Source organism: Erpetoichthys calabaricus, chromosome 12 (genome assembly GCF_900747795.2).
Source record: "Erpetoichthys calabaricus chromosome 12, fErpCal1.3, whole genome shotgun sequence".
NCBI classification, from domain to species: Eukaryota; Metazoa; Chordata; class Cladistia; order Polypteriformes; family Polypteridae; genus Erpetoichthys; species Erpetoichthys calabaricus.
In genome coordinates this window covers 31,787,192-31,811,532 of record NC_041405.2, presented here as the reverse complement: position 1 = coordinate 31,811,532, position 24,341 = coordinate 31,787,192, and the positions used below count along the sequence as shown (strand labels likewise).

The 24,341-nt window shown below is 38.8% G+C and overlaps 2 protein-coding genes and 1 long non-coding RNA gene across 15 annotated transcripts in view; 1 reads left to right on the top strand and 2 right to left on the bottom strand.

The window, feature by feature from the left end:
- The window catches only part of LOC114663256 (myoglobin-like), a 105,243-nt gene extending 103,536 nt beyond the window's left edge, over window positions 1-1,707 (bottom strand). Inside the window, exon 1 of the mRNA XM_051934887.1 lies at window positions 1,696-1,707. The gene's annotated coding sequence lies outside the window, so the exon portion shown is untranslated. The remainder of the gene's footprint in view (window positions 1-1,695) is intronic.
- The window catches only part of LOC127529846 (uncharacterized), a 62,305-nt gene extending 52,904 nt beyond the window's left edge, over window positions 1-9,401 (top strand). Inside the window, exon 2 of the long non-coding RNA XR_007936462.1 lies at window positions 9,328-9,401. This is a non-coding gene — a long non-coding RNA (uncharacterized LOC127529846). The remainder of the gene's footprint in view (window positions 1-9,327) is intronic.
- The window catches only part of LOC114662051 (myoglobin-like), a 110,277-nt gene extending 87,450 nt beyond the window's left edge, over window positions 1-22,827 (bottom strand). For 4 of the 13 annotated variants that reach the window (XR_007936461.1, XM_051934877.1, XM_051934871.1 and 1 more), the window contains exon 1: window positions 11,479-11,644. Coding sequence is in view for 12 of the 13 variants with exons in the window: in XM_051934877.1 (XP_051790837.1) it covers window positions 11,479-11,573 (95 nt within the window). In the remaining variant the exon portion in view is untranslated. Of the gene's footprint in view, window positions 1-9,186; window positions 9,395-10,021; window positions 10,242-11,478; window positions 11,645-20,751; window positions 20,965-21,785; window positions 22,006-22,657 lie in introns of those variants that run through there. The other 9 variants (XM_051934873.1, XM_051934874.1, XM_051934868.1 and 6 more) reach the window with 8 other exon arrangements.
- Between the last annotated feature and the right edge of the window lie 1,514 nt (window positions 22,828-24,341).

Below are 24,341 nucleotides of genomic sequence, written 5' to 3'. Positions count from 1 at the left end.
TTTAATATATGTTCTTTTATCCCTGGGGGGGCGTGGGGCGAGGGACATCTATTATAAACCAACATTTGGAGATGTACAATGGTATTAAGCAATTGTTAAGGACAGATGTATAGAGCTTAAATTTGCAAAGAAATGGAGAGAGCATCTATACATACTCATACAATTACAGACTCTAGAAGAAAGCTTTAAAAACAAGCAAAAAAGGGTGAACTTTTCCTTTGTATTGACTAAAGGAAGAGTCAGTATCTGTTCAGTGGAAGTTAGTATACAACTCATACTCTAACCTTTTCACAGCTCCAGAAATTTGAAACTCTGGAAGAGGAGCTATGCCAGCTAAACTGATGGATTACTGCCTTGAACACCAACATGAATGGTCTTCAAATCAAGACTATAGTGTTCTGGACATTAAAAATAAACTAAAGATACCTCACATCTCCCGACTCAGGGGACACCATGGACATTAGGTGTTTAAATGCATCCTTAAAGATGCTACAATGACATACAATTGCATTATCAAGGTTAGAGAAAAGGGCTTCCAAAGTCTGTACTTTTCTGAAATGTGGCGAGAAAACACTATATTACACCCCTGTTAGAAACCCAGCATTTTCATAACATTGTTCTGAGCATGGGCATCAGAACACGCCATACTGGATTTAAAGGCTTGAAGCACCTGAAAGTTAATGAGAGGGATCTTGTGCTGCTTAGCATGCATTCCCCTTTCAGGATTTCGGTCAGCTTGCAAACCACAATTTCCCCATGGGCCTGGAGATTAGGGTTGTTCTGCAGCTGCTCTTTGGGAAGGCCAGCAAACTTGGGGAACAGCTTCTGAACATCTGGATGGGTCTCAAATAAGTTGAGGATACAGGAAGAGGAAGTTAATACTATATCATTCCTTCTTACACTCCTCAAAATGGCTCCAAAAACCAGTTCTTTACTAGGTTGTGCAATTTCTAGAGGCAATACTTGACAAAGGGCAATTTCATTCTGAGAAGGTTTCTTTGTACAGGTACTTGAAGACTTAGATGTACAAAAACCCTGCACAAACCAAGCTATTAAAAACAGTAACAAACAGGAATACTAGAGTTCTTTCAGGAACCTTTATGCAGATTGTTCTTTTCAAAACCAGGAACAGTTCCACTATAGCATCACTCTGAAGAGCCATTTGCTTGTAACAGAGCAAAAAGCAACTACATCCTAACAAGGCCATGTTTTATCTAATCCAAACCTTAAGCCATTGGTTACATAGCAATATTTGCCCAACAGCAAGCTACACAATTGAGCATCCACTAATCAAGGAAATAAGGGGTTTTATAAAGCAGTAGAAATAAAGCTAAAATAATGACATTTGCAATGAGATAATAAATACCCTACACTTGACCATTAGATCACCCAGTCAGATAAATTACACACTGCAATTTCTATGCTGAAATAAAATGAACACCAATAACAATTCAGCCACAAAGCTTTAAAAATTTAAGCCAAAAACAAACAAAAAAAAAAACCACTTCAAACAGTTAAAAAAAAAAAAATGGATCCATATAGTTTCATTAAAGAAAAGTTTACCGTAGGAGAATAATCGCCCCATAGCATCTGGGATTAGCCTCATAGCCCAGAAAGAGAGCACAGTCACACAATCACTCATCACTCATCACTCATCACTCATCACTCATCACTCATCATAGAGCCAGAAAGAACTACCAAACCAGACGGCAAGAAGCTAACTGCTGTTCCCCTGACTGGCTTTGTCCTCTTTATGAACAGACGGAGACTCCGCCCCCAAAGCACGTGTGTCCTACCAGCTAGAGAAGCCGCTAATTGAAATGTCGATTACCACACGAGCTCGTCTATTTGAAAGAACGTCTCATTAATCGCATTAATTTTTCTATTATTTTGATAATAAATAAATAAACAGGACTTACAGAACCTTCTTAATACTTAACACAAGGATTTAATTTTTTAATTTAATATTTACATGGACCTTATACCAAAAACACTGTATAGGGAATCTCATTAGCTGCTCATTTTAATTCCATCTCGACTCCTAACTTCAGATGACGGCTTTGAATTGAAGTCACCTCATCATCGACCTTTACATCCCTCTGTCAGCACTCAAGACTGTTAATTTTATCAAACTGATTCTGTTTTGATTTTTATTTTACTTGTGCTTCATTTTTAACTCACATTTTCAGGTTCTCAAAAGTATTCTTGAAAACAAGTACACTTCAACGTCTGTTTTGCAGAAAAACAATTTCAGAATTTTCCCAGTTTCTATTAGCTGGTTTCACTTGCCTGTAAGATTTAATTAACACTTGGTGCTTTTGAAATATTCACATCAGTAGCTTCAGAGTTTTGTTTCAAACAGTTTCACAATCGATGAGTTATTTTATCTCCAACTGTTTAATTAGTTGGTCTTTTGCTCTTCTTCATTTCTTATTCTACTTTTAGAAAAGCGATGTAGTGTGAGATTTACACTTATATGAAATTTTTGTGTTTTTACCAAAGCTTTAAGCTCTTACATTTCGTTTCTGTGACGTTTGCTCCTTTACTGTATCCTGAAATTGACAACAACAAGTGGAAGAGAACAGACCTGCTAGCATCATCACTAGATAACATCTTAAATAGTCAAAACACCCGAAAAAGTGGAATTGAAATCTCTTTGATGATGATGAAAATTTTTTAACCCATGATAAAATCAGTAAATAATCCCTAATCCCAGAGCAAACAGTCTAATAAGATTAACCTAGTCAATTAATTTATTATTAAAATTTGTATAAAAATCCTCAGCTTTAACTTCTGAAGCAATGCTCTAAACACATTTTTCATTGTTATATGTGTGCAACATTGCAATTTAGCAATCGAGATTAAAAGTCATCATTCATATTAAAATGATGACTGCATGTCAGCTTTTTGTTGTTTCCCTTAAAACATATTGTGTTTCCAATTCTGAATTGAGCTTTTCCCAGTTAATACTAAACACTGGAAGCCAAGGAAGACTTAGAGATAACCACAGAAATTTGAAAAAGAAAGAAAGAAAGAAAGAAAGAAAGAAGATCAATGACAGGAGTGTATCATTCACAAGATATTACACTACTTCTTTGGTTTTCACCTTCCACTATGGTTGACTGCACTAAACTTGAAAACACCAGGACGGAAGTCAGTTTGCTCCTTTCACTGCAGGAATATTCACAAGTGTGCTGCTCCTGCTTCAAGCAGCCCCAGATTCTTAGTGTAGATAAACACAAATATTGAAAATCATTTTTTGAATTGCTTCCTGACATCACAATGACTCCCCAGACACCAAGCTGTGCAGTAATTGATGTGTTACCAGACATGTAGTGTGTAGTTCAAGCCATCCAGTAGTCTTTGTGTTCTTAACATTGTGATGGATGGCCAGGGTCATTGCTGGCTGGGCGAAAGGACCGAGGTAGAAATCTTGTTGCAGTCACAATCTTTCACACTAGAATGCAGCCCCATTGGGTTGCTGCAGCACCAAGGATCCCCGCCGGGCATGTTTGGAGTTGTAGTTTGGAGCAGCCTTGCTGGGCTCCTTGGGTGCTGCCAGGGGGTGCTGCAGTTGCAACTGAGTCCTAGATGGAACCACTTTTATCACATCAAGAACTACAGCTAGAAGAAGGTCAAGAAACACCTGGAACACTTCCAGTTGTATTATAAAATGAACCACCTCACCATCACCACTCAGTGAGCCAGAATCGGGAGGTGGAGGACAAAGCTTGCGAGAAGGAGAGGAGGCTACGGAAGACAGAGAGAGAGAGAGAGAGAGAGAGAGAAAGGGAGAGAAAGAGAGAGAAAGACAAAGAAGAAAATGAAGAAGGGCTGTGTTATATTGTATTGTGTTGGATACTTTCTATACTGTGCTGTGAAATGGGTAGCAACAGACGATGCTTCCCCACCTGATTAAAGTGTGTGCTTTGTTGAACTTGTGTCTCAGCCTGTCTCTGTAAGGGTTTGGGGAGCGGTACACCCCCTAGTGGTCCACAACATGTTATTGTGGCTCATCCTTTTTCACCTCAAAGCCATTTGATTTAAGAACTTGACGTGATGTTGTTTCAATTTAGGCAATTCATACCCAGTCGATGATCCTCAGGATTTGGTTTCTGGTGGCTCTCGGTTTACTTAGCATTTAAGTCTTCATCAATGTCTTGCTAGAACATGCAGATCTACAGTCCTTACTTTCTTTGCTAGGATTTTTTTTTCTCCTTTGAAGTTTTCATTGTGTTTTTCTTTTTCATTCAATAAATACTCATCTGTTGAGATTTCTTGATTTCCTGCTCCATACAAGACATGGGTTAACAGTGACCCTTTTCCTTCTGGGGCATTTTTAGTGTGTTTTAGGTCTTTACAGAAACTGTTTCAGAACTTTAAGAGTAAAGCACATTTTGTGCTGTTGTAGGCTGCAGCTAGTCACTCAACTGGAAGCTAGGCTGGTTTATGGTGCACCTCCTCTGGGAAGGCTGGTGGGATTCTGGCCTGCTTCCTTTATTGTTTTGAAGGCCTCACACCACCTTGGCCAGTTATGAAATCAATCACAATAGTGAAAGATGTAAAGTTTGATGTTTCGCAAGTCATTCACAAAAAATTGACAGGAATTATTTGTTAAGTAAGTTAATGTTTACAGTTGAGAATATTGCCAAAAGTGCTGCTGTGTGTTTAACATGCATTTACACCTTTTATATTACACAGAAACACCAGCTTTGTAAGTTCAGGATTGATGCCAAAACATCAGAAATTGAGAAATAACTGCCTGATTAATCAAGGCTGGAGTCTGATTCAAAGTAGAAGACAAATTAAAATCAAATGTGCAGCAGATCATTGGATAAGTACTGTGGGTTATCTGTCGATAGAAATTATTTTCATAACTTCAGCTACAATCTGGAGCAACATGGTGGCACAATTTTTAGTGCTGCTTTGTGACAGCTCCTGGTTTTATAATTTTATAAAACTGATTTGAATATGAATTAGAGCTGATAGTACAAGGAGGACCTTCACAGCTGATGAGAGGAGAATCTTCACAATGGTAAAGATAAAGCCTCAAATGCCTGTCCAACAGATCAGAAACAGTCATTGGGGGCAGATGTGTGTGTCAGAGATGACTATCAACAGAAGACTTCATGAACAGAAATAAAGAGGCCACACTGAAAAATGCAAAACACCAGTTAGCCACAACAACAGGATGGACAGACTACACTTTATGAAAAAGGACTTAAAAGAGCCTGCAGAACTCTGGAAAAAGTTATTGTGTGAAAATGAGACAAATATGAACTTGTGATGGCGAGAGTAAAGCAAGGAGATGAAACGGAATTCCTCAAGATCCAAAGCAGACCATCTCATCTGTTAAACTTGGTGGTGGCGGTGTTTTGGCTTCGGCATGTATGGCTGCTGCAGGTCCTGACACACTTCTCTTCATTGATGATTGAACTGCTCATCGCAGCTGCACAATGAATTCTGAGGTATATAGAAACATCTGATCTGCTCAAGTTGCACTAAGTGCTTCAAAATGCTCTTGACGGCGCTTCATTCTACAAGAAGACAATGATCCAGACATACTGTTAAGGCAACACAGGAGTTTTTTAAAGCTAAAAATGGAACATTTTAAATCCAATTTTGTAGACCTTTCATAATTCGAAGAGAACACTTAAGGGGACAAGCTCCCGAAAAAAGAAGGAGCAGAAGATGGCTGAATGGCTTATCTATGAATCGCAGACTTCAAGCAGGCATTGAAGAATAAGAGATATGCGAGAAAGTCTTAAACATGACGGCTTTATTAGACCTTCCATTTCTGTGTCCTAAACATTATGGTGCTCTAAAATGTGGGGAGCATGTACATAAAAAGTGTTGTCATTTCCATATGTTGTGACCGAAATCTACAATGTGCACTTTAATCACCTCTGAATTGTTTGATTTGTAATGTTAAAATGTGGAGTAGAAATGTAAATCGAAGAGAAATATGTCTTTCTTCCAAACATTAGGAAAGGCACCAAAAATAGAAAAAGTCACGTGTTATAATCAAAACATTTTTTCAATGTGTATCTCACAAGCCTGTCATGTTCACATGAATGATTTGCAGTAGCAAGCTGTACAGAAATCTGTGAAAACGAGAATTTACTATAAAGCACAGCTGCACCACAAGCTCAGGTAGAAAGAGATCCTCCAAAACCATCAGGATTACGAGCGCTGTACATCAATGTGACACACTCAGTGTGCGGTCAGACTTGTCTGCTTTTGATTTGCTGATGATGCAGTAAAGACTCTCAGATTATCTGTTTTTCACATGTACACAATATTAAAGAGAATGATCTAAAAAGAGCTCTTCGTTGGTCGTTAGTTCTCCCGTGAAACTTGCACGACATATGAACTGTTTCAAATCGCATGAAGATCATCAGTGTTCACAGCCTTCGGCTTCGATGCTATCCAGTAGACGGCATTGCAGCATGCTCAGGACACTCCTGTCTGCACTGGTAGTGTACGGCTCGAGTATTTTGCGTTTGCATTTGACATCACGGGTTGTGTGCGGTACAACAGGGATGTGCGGTCAGGGAAGGCAGGTGAGGCGAGCCGCACCTATCATCATGAAAAATAAAAAAAAACTAAATATGATATAAAATAAACTTGTCCACTGGTCTGTGCTATAAATTTGTTTTCTGTATGATTGCAATAATTTTGATAATATTTATAGTCAAATTCGCTGAATTTGCGAATTTCCTGGTCAAATTCAGGGGAGAAACGTGAAGACTGCACTCTCCCTCACACACTGGATTGATGCCTGCAATTGGGTATACCTATTGCCATCTCGCTGTATATTGCCAATACATTTATTACACCCCGACTTTCTAATATCTTTAATGCATGTGTGTAACATATTTAGTCTTGCTGATCAGACATAAAAAGGCAGTGAAAAGAGAGAAGATAATGCAGACAGTACCGTGCCACACTGAATGCATGTGAGCCCAAGAAGTGCTTGTTGCTGCTGTTCAACGTAGAGGTGCCAATAATTTAGCGATATCAGAAAGTCAAGTGCTCTACAGCGGTCCGTTTATTTTCATTTTTTGTTCCGACTGACAGCCAAAATGTAAGTAAGAGTAAGAAAACACTGAAGGAAAATAAGGAGGACTTTTAAAAGAAAGTGGAGATTTTCATGGAGAAGGATAGGCACATGGAAATCATTGAAAAATAACGGTAAGACCATAAACAGTTTTCATTTTTATAAAAAAAGGATCAGACTAAAAAAAAAAATCCAGTATTTAAAAAATACATTTTGACCTTAAATTAAATATTCTTTTGTTTTTCTTATCCGTTTGTTGAACGGTCTATATTAAATTTGATTAATGCGTCATAATTAAAAGCATTTAACACAACTAAATATTTCAATTAAGGTCAAAGTTTTACTCATACACCTCTCTATACTTTCACTTGTATTGAATATGATTTGTAGAATTGCAATGGCAAATTTCGAACACATGGAGGGTGAGGAGCAAACGCGCTGTCTACACTCTCTCACCACTATGAATGTAACGTTCTTTCTTAGCTCAATGTGTACCTTACTTATATGTGTGTAAAGAATGCTGATGAGATATGAAACATAACCATTAGTCAATGTGCTTGCTGCCAATTGAAAAGTGAATAAGCTGCACTTTTGGGTTCATATATTTCTAAATCTGACTCTGAAGGAGTCCATGCCTCACCAGCCATGAACCTCACCACACGTCACTGCGAAACAAATAAGGCAGGTGGCGCAGATTGGGTAGTGACGTCAGTTTATTTCAGCAGCAATGATCTGGGGCTCTACGCGTGCCCTCTGACCACAAGTTGATGTATTCAGATCTTAGTTATCCATGTTCAAAAAAGTGGTAGGCTGGTATTGGTATGAATAGCTAAGGGAGAAAAATGCCGAACAGAAGAATAAAGTACAGCCTCCGGTGTTGGTGTGGAGACACGGTGGTGAAGTGAGCCAAGGAAAGCTACATTAAAATAGACAAGGTAAATGAAAAAAAAAAGTGTGAAGCTGTTGATTGAGAAGGATACAAAACAAAGCAGATGTTTCAGATGGTTGTGGCGAGCACCCTCTTCTACACAGTGTTGTGCTGGGGAGGCAGCATAAAGGACGCCTCACAACTGGACAAACTGATGAGGAAGGCAGGCTCTTGTAGGCATGGAGCTGGACAGTCTGACATCTGTGGCAGAGCGACAGGCACCCATCAATAATGGAGAATCCACTGAACAGCATCATCTGCAGACACAGGAGCAGCTCCACTGGACAGACTGAGGAGATCGTTCCTCCCCCACTATGCGACTCTTCAATTCCACCCTAAATATTAACAGTATTCAAAGTTGTCTATACCTGCATTATCACTCCAATTTAATATTGTTTGTTAGTATGCTGCTGCTGGAGTATGAATCTCACCTTGGGATTAATGATCCAATTACATGGCAGCAAATTGGTCTGCACCTTTGACATGTAGCCAGAATTCATGTCCAATGGAGGCAGTTACTGTTGTCTGCAGAGCAACTGATTAAGTTTGTGGATACCAACTGGACTAGCTTTGGCTTAGTCCAGCTGAATGGAACGACCAGACTATCAAGCAGCTGTGCTTCGTCAGACAGATTTGTAAATCTACTATTTATGCAGTATTACAATGCAGCACCACATTATACAAACATTTGAAAAGGCACCGGAAGGAGTTTCCCCCCGGTAGTGCTGCAGTCTCATCCCCTAGTTAATGAATGCCATGCAAATTGATTCGGTTACCTGACAAAGCCAAGCAGATAACTGGCAAGAGACTGCCATTTCACACACTAGTGACCAACATTAAACCAATAATTAAAATATTAAGTCTCACATGTACAGAATTTACATTTCTCTCAAAATTTGAGAGCAGTGAATATGCTGGTAATAAGGTTCTTGCCTGTCACATGTATATTCAACACATGCATTGACAGAGTCACAACCCTACCCCATATAGGGGGATCATTCAGCACAGACTGCAGTTGAAAACACCATTTAGCCAGTCTGTCACAGTGGTATGAAGTCCAACTACTGTTTCTACGGCATTGTTGTACCATATAGGTTAGATACCCTGGTCATGACAACCAGCCTAGAAACTAGTATTTTGTAAACCTAAATGAGAATGGCTGAATATAGAATATTTGAATACATAGGACCAGAAAGCATTCACTTTTGAAGTACTTTATTCAAACCAGACCTCAAAAGCATCAGATTGACAAACCACAATTAGAACTATTTAAATCCAAGCTCAGCATAGTAAGCTCCCAAGTCAATCTGAAAGTGCTTCAGCACATTCTTCAGGGCAGTTTGAGCATCAGGACCAAAGCCATCAAGCTTCTCTGCTGCCACTGTGACAATGACTTCACTGATGATCTGAAAAGGAAAGTTACAATTACTCATTGTTATTGCCAGCCCTTTTCAGTGAATGAGGCTAACTGCCAGTTTATGGAAGCAAGTAAACTACATGTCAAACCAGTCTTAAAACCTTGTAGGAACAAAACATCCAGCACTATCTAGTAAGTCTGGAGAGAGAGAGAAAAAAAAAAAAAAAAAGGGAAGAGCATCTAGACATACTCGTGCAATTAGACCCTAGAAGCTTTTTTTTGTATTGACTAAAGGAAGAGTCAATATCTGTTCAGTGGAAGTTAGTATACACCTCATACTCAAACCCTTTCACAGCTCTGGAAGAGGAGCGACACCAGGTAAGCCAATTACTGCCTTGTACACCAACAGATGGTCTTCAAATCAAGGCTAGTGCTCTGCATATTAGCCTAAAGTAAAGATCCAACTCTCAAAGGATACCATGGAAGTGTTTAAATGCAACATTAAGATAATGCAATTGTCTCATTGTAGCTATCAAGGTTACAGAAAAGGGCTTCCAAAGTCTACCTTTCTGAAATAAAGCACCACATTACACCCCTGTCAGAAACTCAGCATTATCATATTCTTCTGAGCAAGGGCATCAGAACACTCCATACTGGATTTAAAGGCTTGAAATACCTGAAAGTTAACCAGAGGGATCTTGTGCTGCTTGGCATGACTTTCTGCTAGAGCCTTGATGATTTCCTTGCATTTCCCATTTGATTTCAGGATTTCTGTCAGCTTGCAAACCACAATTTCCCCATGGGCCTGGACACCAGGATTGTTCTGCAGCTGCTCTTTGGAAAGGTCAACAAACTTGGGGAACAGCTTCTGAACATCTGGATGGGTCTCAAACAAGCTGAAAATACAAGGAGGAAGTTAACACTCATGTCCTTAAACTTAAAATGGCTCCAAAAGCAGTATTTTACTAGGCTGTGCAATTTCTAGAGGCAATACTTAAAGGGTAATTTCATTCTGAGCAGGTTTCTTTGTACTTCAAAATTTAAGATGCAAGAACACCCTAAGCCAGGGGTAGGCAATGTCGGTCCTGGAGAGCCACAGTATGTGCAGGTTTTTGTTCCAACCCAGTTCCTTAACAAGAACTCAATTATTGCTGATAAAGCACATATTGCTTTAGTGACATTTTGATGCTTCATTTTAGTGGTCTCGCTTGTTAAGTTTCTCCAACCTTAATTGCTTATTTCAATCATAAACTGCTGCATTGTGTTTTAATTGCTCCTTATTAGCAAGCAGATGTAAAAGACAAAGCAGCCAGCAGTTCTCCAGCTAGCTTCCCCCCCCCCCCCAATTACATCTGTGTGTGTTCATCATGCACTGTTTGATTTAATAAAACACTTAATAGAAAAATGTGACAGACTGAAAATGATCTGTTTTAGGCTTCAAATCATTTGGATGATATCCTTGGAAAGGAAAAAAATCTACGATACAAGAGCCTTACATTGCACAGACTAACAAGCCATAAAGTTAAAGGTCTGAGATTGGCAATGATTGGTTTCTAATTAAGCAATTGGGTTGGAATGAAAACCTGTAGCCACTGCAGCTCACCAGGACTGACGTTGCCTACCCCTGCCCTAAGCCAATAGTAAACATGAATACTAGTTCATTCAGGAACCTTCATGCAAATTGTTCTTGTTGAACCCAGGAATAGTTCCACTATAGCATCACTCTGAAGAGCCATTTGCTTGTAGCACAGCAAAAAGCAACTACTGCTATATCCCAACAAGGCCATGTTTATCTAATCCAAACATTTAGCCATAGGTTACATTGTATTAATATTTGCCCAACAGCAATACTACGAAATTGACCCTCCACTAAACCAAGAAATAAGGGGTTTAATGAAGCAGGAGAAATATAGCTACAAATGACATTTGTAATGAGAAACACTGTACACTTAACCATTAGACCATACAGGCTGTCAAATTACACACAGCTGTTTCTATGCCAAAATAGAATTATTATGAACACCAAAAAACAATTCACCCACAAAGCATTTAAAAAAAAAACAAAAAAAAAAAAAACACATACAATTAAAAAAAAAAAGTTGATCCATATAGTTTCATAAAAGCAAAGCCTACCGTAGGAGAATAATCTCCCCATAGCATTTAGGATTAGCCTCCACGGGAGCCCAGAAAGAGCACACAGTCTTACAATCAGCCTCACAAGCACTCATCTTGAGGACACTGCGCTCTGCTCAAACTACCAGACCAGACGGCGAGAAGCTGACTGCTGTTACCTGCCTGGCTTCTCCCTCTTTATGAACAGACGGAGACTCCGCCCCCAAAGCACTTGCGCCCTACCAGCTGGAGAAGCCGCTAATTGAAGCGCCGATCATCACACGAGCTCGTCTATTTAAAAGAAGGTCTCATTAATCGCATTATTTTTTCTATTATATTGATAATAAATAAATAAACAAGACTTACAGAACCTTCTTCATACATAACACAAGGATTTAATTGTTTGATTCAATATTTGCATGGACCTTATACCACAAACACTGTATAGGGAATCTCTTTAGCTACTAATTTTAATTCCATCTCGACTCTTAACTACAGATAACGGCTTTCAATTGAAGTCCCCTCATCATCGACCTTTACATTCCTCTGTCAGCGCTCAAGACTGTTAATTTTATCAAACTGATTTTGTTTTGATTTTTATTTTACTTGTGCTTCATTTTTAACTCAGATTTGCAGTTTCTCATAAACATTTCTAAAAACAAGCATACTCCAAATTCTGTTTTCCAGAAAAACAATTTTAAAATCATCCTCGTTTAGCTGCTTTCACTTGCCTGTAAGATTTAACCCTTGATGCGTTTAAATGTTCACATCAGTAGTTTCAAAGTTTTGTTTCAAACAGTTTGGCAATAAATGAGTTATTTTAACTCCAGTTGTTTAATTAGCTGGTCTTTTGCTCTTCTTCGTCTCTTATTCTACTTTCAGAAAAACGATGTAGTGTGAGATTTACATTTATATGAAATATTTGTGTTTTTACCAAAGCTTTAAGTTCTTGTATTTCACTTCTGTGACGTTTGCTCCTTTACTGTATCCTGATATTGATGATGACAAGTGGAAGAGAAACAGACCTGCTAGCATCATCACTAGTAGATAACAGCTTAAATAGTCAAAACACCCAAAAAAGTGGAATTTAAATCTCTTTGATGGTGATGATGATGAAGAAGAAATATTTTCAACCCATGATAAAATCAGTAAATAATCCCTAATGCCATGTGCCAACAGTCTAATAAGATAACCCAGCCAATTAATTTATTATTAAAATTTGTATAAAAATCCTTGGCTTTAACTTCTGAAGCAATGCTCAGTGTAGTTACCGATCTGTAAAAATATTGCAGCTTGTAGTTCATGAAATGGTCTGTTTTGGGCTGCAGCAATTGGCCCTGCAGTGTTCTCTAAATACTCTTCTCATTGTTATGTGTGTGCAACGTTGCAGTTTAGCTATTGAGATTAAAGGTCATCATCCATATTAAAATGATGACTGCATGTCAGCTTTTAGTTGTTTCCTTTATAAATACTGTGTTTCCAATTCTGGTTTGAGCTTTTCCCAGTTAATACTAAACAGTGGAAGCCAAGGAACAAGTAAAAAAATTCCAGTAGTGTTTGACGTTAGAGATAACAACTGAAATTTGAAAATGAAAGAAAGAAAGAAAGAAAGAAAGAAAGAAAGAAAGAAAGAAAGAAAGAAAGAAAATAAATCAATGGCAGGAGTGTACCATTCATAAAACTTTACGCTGCAGAGGACCGAGGGAGAAATCTTGTTGCAGTCACTATCCTTCTCAAGATACTAGAATGCAGCCCCCTTGGGTTGCTGCAACAACTTGGATCCCCGTAAGTCATGTTGGGAGTTGTAGTTTGGAGAAGTTTTGTTGGGCTCCTTGGGTGCTGCCAGGGGGTGCTGCAGGTGCAACTGGGTCCTTAGAGGAACCACTTCTATCACACCCAGAACTACAGCCAGAAGAAGGTCAAGAAACATCTGGAACACTTCCTGGTGTATTATAAAATGAACCACCTCACCATCAACACTCAGTGAGCCAGAATTGGGAGGTGGAGGACAAAGCTTGTGAGAAGGAGTGAGGCTACAGAATAAAGAGTGAGAGAGAGAGAGAAGAAAAGGAAGAAGGGCTGTTTTATTGTATTGTGTTGGATACTTTCTGTACTGTGCTATGAAATGGGTAGCAACAGACAATGCTTCCCCACCTGAGTAAAGCGTGTGCTTTGTTGAACTTGTGTCTCAGCCTGTCTGTGTCAAGGTTTGGGGAGCAGTACGCCCCTGGCGTTCCACAACATGTTATTGTGGCTTTTCCTTTTTCACCTCAAAGCCATTTGATTTAAGAACTTGAGGTGATGTTGTTTCAATTTAGGCAATTCATACCCAGTCAATGTTCCTCAGGATTTGGTGGTTGACGGCTCTCGGTTTACTTAGCATTTAGGTCTTTATCAATGTCTTGCTAGAACATGCAGATCTACAGTCCTTACTTTCTTGGCTAAGATGTTTTTTTTCTCCTTTGAAGCTTTTATGTTGTTTTTCTTTTTCATTCAATAAATACTTATTTATGGAGATTTCTTGAATTCCTGCTCCATACAAGACAGGGGTTAACAGTGCCCATTTTCCTTCTCGGCCATTTTGAGTGTGTTTTGGGACTTCAGAGAAACTGTTTCAGAACTTTAAGAGTAAAGCACATTTTGTACTGTTGTAGGCTGCAGCTAGTCACTCAAGTGGAAGCTAGGCTGGTTTATGGTGCACCTCCTCTGGCAAAGCTGGTGGGATACTGGCCTGCTTCTCTTGGTGTCTTAAAGGCCTCACACCACCTTAGCCAGTTGTGAAATCAATCACAATAGTGAAAGATGTAAAGTTCGATGTTTCACTAGTCATTCAGAATTTTAATGTTGAAAGTGCCACTGTGTGCATAACATGCATTTACACCTTTTATATTATACAGAGTACCCAGTTTTGTAAGTTTAGCATTGACGCCAAAACACAGAAACTGAGAAATAACAGCATGATTAATCAAGGCTGGAGTCTGATTGAAAGTAGAAGACAAATTAAAATCAAATGTGCAACAGATCATTGGATAAGTACTTTGGGCTTATCTGTCTATAGAAATTCTTATCATAACTTGAATTACAATCTGGAGCAGCATGGTGGCACAATGAGTACTTATACTGTGTGACAGCTCCTGGTTTTATAGTTTTATAAAACTGATTTGAAAAGGAATTAGAGACGATAATACCAGGAGAACCTCCACTGCTGATGACAGGACCATTTTGCAAAGGTGTTTTTACCATTTAAAACAGATCTTGAAATATCATTGCAGTTATCACTGCAATTCTCCATTACAATTGCCCAGACCATGGAACATCTGTTACATAGTTGTAGTTACATACTCTAATGTTTTTATTACATTTTGAAATTACAGATACATTGTAACTATGTAAGTACACTGGCTTTTGGATCAGTGATAAATTGTTATATTCTAATTGTATTAACTGTGGAATAACAATGACAACTGAGTAATTAACTATAACGTTACTTTGTATTACACAGTAAGTACAGAGTAATAACTCAGATACACTGTACTTATACAGGTAATTACATAGTAGTTACAGTGTGATTATGGACACTTAATGTAAAGTGTTACCCTGTTCGGAACACATACACATCCTTAAAGAGAATGATCTAAAAAGAGCCCTTCGTTGGCCGTCAGTACTTCTGTGAAACATTGGTGATGTGAACAGTTTCAATTCGCATGTAGATCACAGTCTTCGGCTCCTATGCCCTCCAGTAGGCGGCACTGCAGCATGCTCAGGACACTCCCGTTTGCACCGGTAATGTACGGCTCGCGTATTTTGGGGTTGCATTTGACATTATGGGTTGTGTGTGGTACAACAGGGATGAGCGGTCAGGGGAGGCTGAGCCACACCTATCATCATGAAAAATAAAAAAAACTAAAAATGATAAAATAAATTTGTCCACTGGTCAATGCTATAAACTTGTTTTCTGTATGATTCGAATAATTTTGATCATTTTTATAGTCAAAATCGCTGAATTTGCACATTACTGTTCAAATACATGGGAGAAACGCAAGGTGCGGCAGTAACAAGCCTCACCTCACCTCAGACTGTGCTCTCCCTCACACACTGGATTGATTCTTACAATTGGCGCGTGCCTGTTGCCGCCTCTCTATAAGGTTTGCAAACACGTTTAATATACACCCTGACTTTCTAATATCTTTAATGAATGTGTGGGACATATTCAGTCTTGCTGATCTGACATAAAACCGCAGTGAAAAGGCATAAGATAAGGCAGACAGTACCGTGCCGCACTGAAGGGGACGCATGTGAGCCCAATAGGTTCTTATTGCTGCTGTTCTTCTACACAGAGGCTCCACACGCCAATAAGTTAGCGATATCAGAAAGTCAAGTGCACTGCAGCGGTCCATTAATTTTTATTGTTTTGTTCGACTGACTGCAAAAATAGAAGATTAAGACAAAAGTGAAGGAAAATAAGGAGAACTTTTACAAGAAAGTGACGAGAATTTCATGGATAAGGATAGGTGCATGGACTTCATTGACAAATAAAGGTAAGACCATAAACGGTTTTCAATTTTAAAAAAAATGGAATCAGACTAAGAAATAAAAAACAATCCAATATTTAAAAAATAAATTTTGACCTTAAATAAAATATTTTGTTTTTCTTGTTATCCTTTTGTTGAACTGTATTAAATTTGATTAAAGCATCAGAATTAAAAGCTTTTAAAAACAATTAAATATTTCAATTAAGGTCAAAGTTTTTCTTGTACACCTCTCTATACTTTCATTTGTATTGAATGAGTATGAATTCTGGAATTGCAACGGCAAATTTGGAACACATGGAGGGTGAGGAGCAAATGTGCTGTCTCTGCTCTCACTCACCGCTAGGAATGTAACGTTCTCTCTTAGCCAAATATGTACTTTACCTATGTGTGTGTAAAGAATGCTGATGAGATATGACACGTAACCAGTAGTCAATGCATGCTGCCAACTGAATGGTGAATAAGCTACTCTTTGGGGTTTATATATTTGTAAATCTGACTTTGAAGGAGTCAGTGCCTCACCAGCCATGAACCTCACCACACATCACTGCAGTACAAATAGGGCAGGGAGTGCAGACTGGGTAGTGACAGCAGTTTATTTCAGCAGTGATGATCTGGGGCTCTACAGGTGCCCTCTCACCACAAGTTGATATATTCAGAATTTAGTTATCCACATTCAGAACAATGGTAGGCTGGTATAAGTATGAATAGGTAAGGGGGAAAAATGCTAAATAGAAGAATAAAGTAGCCTCCAGTGCTGGCAAGTAGACACGGTTGTGAAGTGAGCTGCATTAAAATAACAAAGAGGTAAAAGAAAAATAAAATGATCAAGCTCTTGATGGAGAAGGATACAAAACAAACAGACTATTTGTAGATTAAGGAGTGGAGTTTGAATAGTTACACGTTTCTAGAATTTCTTCTCTATCAGCACTGTCACCTTTGCCCCATGCCATAAAAAAAATATCAGAATTTAAAAATTCTGGGCATCAGCAGAAAAAAAATTCAGGAGGGAATTTTCTGTGAAACACAAAATTAGAAAATCGACAGAACTAATGAGAAAGAAACACAGTATATGGCTGATATTAAATAGAAATATTAGAAAAAATGTTCAACTAAGTCTAATTTCATGATTTTAAAATGCATTTTATAAAATAAGCATTTCAGTTAGTGATATTGTATTCCAATAAACAGGTAACATCTAAGATTGTGAGGCTGGATGAAGACGACTAATATTCAAGGCTGAATCTACCACCAGAGTGACTTGGGTGCGCACACGGGCTCTGCTTCACATCCTCACCGAGAGTACAGGCACCCTCAGCAATCCACTATGCAGTACACAACCCCTGCCCCACTTCAATCGTCACAATTATAAATCTGTCCACTCAGACATAAAAATACAAAGCATCAATAGAAGAAAACTGATTCCTGGTTGGTTTTCAAAAGCCGGTCACGATCAGAACAGGTGTCTCACAGGTCACTCTTCTGAGATCACACATTTGATGCTTTACAGTATCACAAAAAGATCAAACCTCTATATAGTCATTCAAAACAAGAGTCCAATGGTGCAGAAAATAGTTAGAGGCAGAAAGAAATGATCCTGTAGTGGTGGCAACGGCTCTGGACATTTAAAACAAGTAAATTAAATGACTGGAAGATCTTTGAACAAGTCGCAAATATCGCAGTGGAGAATTATGAGAAACAGACAGTCAAGTGAAGGTTGGTATCATTGCTTCAGGCAGCTTTAGCATCAACATGCAGTCCATATTTGCAGTCTCCGATGCAGACACAAACAATGTGGTAGACAAAGAAGCCACTACAGAAGAAAAGATGCATGAAACAAACCAAGACAAAGGATCCCTTTCCATTTTCTTCTCTTTTACTGCATTCCACACAAACTCAGAACTCAAAATTGCTGACCACCAACTTTACACAACTGGAAATACCTGAATGTGTCCAAAGTACAAAAGTAAATTTTAAGCACATGTATTATGATACACACTCTTAAAATGAACATTAATGATTAGCAAAATAAAAGGTTAGATATCAAACTAAACAGAACTGCGTTTGAGTGGTAAGAGACTGTGGAGGTGCAGTTCTTTTAATTACATTTTCTCAAACTAATCTGGCCATCCCGTCAAGTGGAGGAGGTGTGTGATCATAAACATTCAGAGACCGGTCAACTATAAAGCCAGCCTGCCCTTCAAAAACCCCACACTGCCATTTCCTTTGTCATTAGGCTGCATATAGCATTGCATATCAAGTAGGGTTTGATCAGACCCTTGTGATGAAGAGTGACCACCAAAACCCTTTAGATCAGGGAGAAGCACAGCTGGTTTAGGTGCAGAACTGCACTATGCTGAAGTTCCCAACCAAACCAGAAAAGGTGCTTAAGTGCCCCCACATTAGTGTAGCTTTTAAAAAGGACTTTCAAAATGTCTAGGGTCTCAACCTTTCAGTTACAAAATGTTTGCTGTCAGTTTCCATACAATTTTGGAGAAAAATCTGGAGATGTGACATTCAGCTTGAACTGCTAACAGTTCACCAGCTTTCTGCACAGTTTCCACTTCAGATGTTGGTTCTACTACTGTACTAACTGCAGGTAAAGTATGACAATTGTCTTTCAAATTTACTTTCACAGTTGCCTGCCATTTTGTTTACTCCTTGTAATTATAGTAACTTAACATCTTTACAGTATCCTACTTGTAAAAATGGGATTGGGCAAGTTAATTTAACCATTAGCAGTTACAATGTTATGGTCATTTATTTTTACTGCCTCTGTACTTATTGCACAACTATAATTGGGGTGAAGATTTTCTGTCTGCTTGTATTTGAAATTGTTTACACTATTCCTTTTGCTTTTCAGTAATTACATAGCAGTATGTCTGTCTGCACCTTTGACATTTAGTTAGTACAGTGTGGCTGGTTTTTGAGCCAATTGCTCATAAGCTTCCAGCCAATGGAAACAGTTTTGTTACTGTGTGTGCTGAGCAACTGATCCAAAGTTTACTGATACCAACTGACTAACTTAGTCCAGATGAATGGACTGACCAGACTATCTAGCAGCTGTGCACAATGTCAAATAATGGCAAGTTGTAAAGGACTGTCTACTCCGGATTAGAACATTATGCAGACAGTTGAAAGGCACAAGAAGGAGTTTCCCCAAATAGTGGAATATGTACTGTGAGCGCTGCCCAGTCTCATTCCCTATTTAATGAATGTCATGCAATACTTTTGCATTACTGTTATCTGGCAAAGCCAAGTAGAAAACTTGCAACACTGCAGTTTTACATACTAGTGACCAACATTAAACCAATATATTGAATATTAAGCATCACATGTACAGATTTTATATTTCACTCTAAAATTGACCACACTGAAAATGGTCAATGAAACTGTCATGTCACATGTATGGACAGAAATTCTAACATCCCCACTTGATATAGATCATTTGGCCCAGACTGCAGTTGAAAGACAGTTTAGCCAGTCCGTCACACATTAGTATGAAGTCCAACTATTGTTTCTACTGCATTGTTGTACCATATAGGTTAGAGACCCTGGGGGGGTATTTTTTCCCCGTATGTGGATTACTCGTTTAGCCAGATGTAATTGTTGACGATTTGGCCTGATCCTGGATCGGTCGGTTTTTCTGAACTCTTGCTGGATGTGTTATCACAGCAGCACATCCAAATCCTCAAACCTGCTCCGAGCAGGTTTGTTTGATGTAAACAAGGATTAGCTCACACACTTCGTGTCTGTGTGTGGAATTCAGTCATGGCTTCACCGTTCATAAATGAGCAACCAATTGATATCGGTGCACAAATTATGGAGAATTTCATATAGAGGGTTTTGCGTGATTGGCAAGATCCTTGATAGCTCCCAGAGGAAGCAATATTCAAAGTCAAACTAGGCAAAGTCGGGCTCCCACCACCACACAGTGCATTGAGGTTTTTTGCAAGCGGTGCTTTTATTATATATATATATATATATACACACACACACACACACACACACACACACTAGGCGATGCAGAAAATCTAAGAGTACAGTTTGCCAGGCAATTCGTAAAGTCTTTTTTTTTTTTTTTAATTAAAAAGGGCCAATTATATTTATGTCAACAATTCTTTAAATAGTTATATACTCCAATATTTACCAGTTTAAATTATATTCTTGTACTTTAACCTGTTGTGCTCACATGTGATCTGGAATTATGACATTAATATGACACATAGGAAATGAAATGCTGCATTCAGCAAGTACAATGCACACTACTTAGCGTTTAATTTGTCGGCCACATTTTGCCAGCCGTCTTTTCTGGTTTGGGCTGCTTTTGCAGCGTTACCCCTTGTGCGTATTAAATCTAATTCATGTCCTTTGAATAAAAGGGCTATGCTCCGCTTGTGTATGGGGGGGATGCACCAGTTCTTTCATCATTTTGTTACAGCCCATCAATGACTTGCCGATCAGGTTTTCTAGACTATATATATATGCTTTCCAATCAGCACAGGTGCACGAATTCATCTCGGATGATTAGATCCAGCTAAACTAATCTACTGCACCGCTGTGCTTGAAAAACCGACTTATCCCAGATGAGTTTCACTGGCATTAACTCCAAGATGAGGCATCTCTATCGGATGATAGAAGTGACGTACGGAAAATACCCCTCCTGGTCATGACAACCAGCAGAAACTGGTATTTTGTAAACATACAGGAGAATGGCTGAATATAGGCCTTCGGATAGAATATTTGAATACATTGGACAAGCATCCACTTTTGAAGAACTTTTATTCAAACCAGAGCTCAAAAGCAGATAGAGACCATTGACAAACCACAATTAGAACTACTCAAATCCAAGCTCAGCATAGCAAGCTCCCAAATCAATCTGAAACTGCTTCAGCACATTCTTCAGGGCGGTTTGAGCATCAGGACCAAAACCATCAAGCTTCTCTGCTGCCACCATGACAATGACTTCACTGATGATCTGTAAAGGAGGAGAATTAGAGTTATTGCCAGCCCAACAGTTTGAGCTAATGAGGCCAACAACTGCCAGCTTATGGAAGCAGGTAACAAACGGCTACAGGTCATGCCAGTCAATACCTTGAACACCCCCCCCCCCCAGATTCTGAAGATAATTGGGCTATCAAAAGTAAAATCAAGTCTTGGTAGAATTTAATGCAAACCCCCCCCCCCCCCCCAAATAAAGAACTGTCATAACAAATCTCATTTGGAGAGATTTAATACCATGCGAAGGATAGATGTATATAGCTCAATTTGCAAAGAAATAGAAAATCTAGAAATACTGATGCAATTACAGACCCTAGAAGAAAGCTTTAAACCAAATAAGTTCATGTGAATGTTTTCTTTGTATTGACGAAGTGGAGTGGATCTCTGTTCAGTGGAAGTTAGTATACACCTCATACTCAAACCCTTTCACAGCTCTGGAAATTTAAATACTGGAAGAGGAGCTATACCAGGTAAACTGACGAATTACTGTCTTGTACACCAACATGGATGGTCGTCAAATCAAGGCTATATAGTGTTCTGCAGATTAGCCTACACTAAATATCCCTCACATCTCAGGGGACACCATGGAAGTTAAGTGTTTAAATGCATCCTTAAAAAGATCACTACAACATACAATTGCATTATCAAGGTTATAGAACAGGGCTTCCAACATCTGTACCTTTCTGAAGTGAGGTAAAATACCACATTACACCCCTTTCAGAAACCCAGCATTATCATAACATTCTTCTGAGCAAGGGCATCAGATCACTCCCTACTGGATTAAAAGGCTTGAAGTACCTGAAAATTAACCAAAGGGATCTTGTGCTGCTTGGCATGACTTTCTGCCAGAGAGTTGATGATTTCCTTGTGGTCCCCATTCGCTTTCAGGATTTCTGTCAGCTTGCAAACCACAATTTCCCCATGGGCCTGGACACCAGGATTGTTCTGCAGCTGCTCTTTGGAAAGGTCAACAAACTTGGGGAACAGCTTCTGAACATCTGGATTGGTCTCAAACAGGCTGAGGATACAGAAAGGAGTTTAAGGACCCGATAGTATTAACCTCCCCTAAAAATGGCTCTAAAAATGTGCAATTTCTAGATGCAATACTTGACATAGTAATTTAATTCTGAGAAGGGTTCATAGAATATGCAAAAAATTCCTACATACTAAAGTTATTAAATATTAGCAAACAGGAATACTAGAGTTCTTTCAGGATCCTTCATGCAAAAAATTGTTCTTGTGGAAACCAGGAACAGTTACACTATAGCACCACTCTGAAGAGCCATTTGATTGTAACAGCAAAATGCAACTACATCCTAACAAGACCATGTTTTATCTAATCCAAACATTTAGCCATGGGTTACATTACATTAAAATAAATTTACCCAACACCAAGCTACACAATTGAGCCGTCACTAATCAAAGAAAAGTTTTAATGAAGCAGAAAGCTACAAAGATGACATTTGTAATGAGATAATGAACACCCTACACTTGACCATTAGGTCACCTAATCTGCGAGATAAGTTACATACTGCAATTTCTAGGCTGAAGCAGAATAATAACACCAAAAACAATTCAGCCACAAAGCTTTAAAAATTTAAGCCTAAAAAATAAATAAATAAATAAATAATAATAATCCATATAGTTTCATATAAGGAAACAAAGATTACCGTAGGAGAATAACCTCCCCATAGCATCTAGGATTAGCCTCCACGGGAGCCCAGAAAGAGCGCACAGTTTTACAATCAGTAACACAAGCACTCATCGTAGAGCCACAAAGAACTAAGCAAGGCTAAAACTACCAAACCAAACCGCAAGAAGCTGACTACTATTACGCTGACTGCCTTCGCCCTATTTATGAACAGACGAAGCAGACCAAACTTGGTAGTGGTGGTGTTTTGGCTTCAGTATAAAGGACAGCTGCACCATGAAAGAGGTAGAAAGAGATCCTCCAAAACCCGTACATCAATATGACACGCTCAGTGTGCGATCAGGCTTGTCTGCTTTTGATTTCTGATGATGGATGCAGTAAAGGCTCTCAGATTATCTGTTCTTCACACGTACACATTCTTAAAGAGAATGATCTAAAAAGAACTCTTTGTAGGCCGTCAGTATCCCAGTGAAACTCATGTGACATGTGAACCGTTTCAAATCGCATTTAGATCTTCAGCGATCACAGGCTTCGGCTCCTATGTTCTCCAGTAGGCAGCAGTGTAGCCCGCTCAGGACACTCCTGTCTGCATCGGTAATGTACGACTCGAGTATTCTATGATCACATTGGACTTTACGGGTTGTGTGCGGCTTAGACATATATAGATAGATGCCGCATTCACTGTGTTGCCCAGTCGACACGATACGTCAGCGCGTACACCATATTGCGAGTGGCAAAAGTGCCATCTAAACTAATACAGGTAAATGTGGAAACCGGGTTTTCTGATGAAAAAACAATAACGTTTAAAACAGTATCGTTTACATACAACAGATTTTGGCAAAATCGTTTAAATGTAATTATTTATATCCATTTATACACTAATAATGACAATTATTAAATAATAATAATAATTATTATTATTAGTAAATAATTCCACCCATAATAATAATAATAATAATAATAATAATAATAATAATAAATTTTATTTATATAGCGCCTTTCCCATGCTCATGGCACTTACAGAATATAAGAAAGAACGGCAGCATATACAGTATATAGCGTTGTACAAACCAGATAAATAAATAAAGAAGATTACGACAGTGAATTCAGAGAAAAAGCCTAACGGACAACATAATTGATGGTCTCGCACACACACACACACAGGTTACATGAGCATCTTGACAGAGAGGTAAACAGAGAGAAGGGTAATAAAGTCAAGTAGAGCTAAAGGCCTTCCTGAACAGATGAGTTTTGAGTTGTTTTTTAAAAGAATTCATGGAGTCAGCTGACCTGATTAATTTCGGTAGGTCATTCCAGAGTCTGGGCGCTATACAGCTGAAGGCCTTGTCACCCATGGAGTGTAGATTAGTGAGGGGCACAACAAGATTGCCAGAATCAGAGGACCGGCAGGCACATTGTGATGGTGAAGGTCACTGATGTAGTTTGGCGCAAGGTTATTTAAGGCTTTGTAGGTTATTAGTAGGTTTTTATATTCGATTCTGTAAGACACAGGGAGCCAATGAAGATGGAGCAGGATGGGTGTGATGTGCTCGCTGCTGCTGGTTTGAGTAAGGACTCTTGCAGCTGAGTTTTGAATAAGCTAGAGCTGTGATATAAGATTAGAAGGGGCACCTGCCAGTTTGGGAATTACAATAATTGATGCGGGATGTGATAAAAGCATGGACAAGTTTCTCAGCATTAGA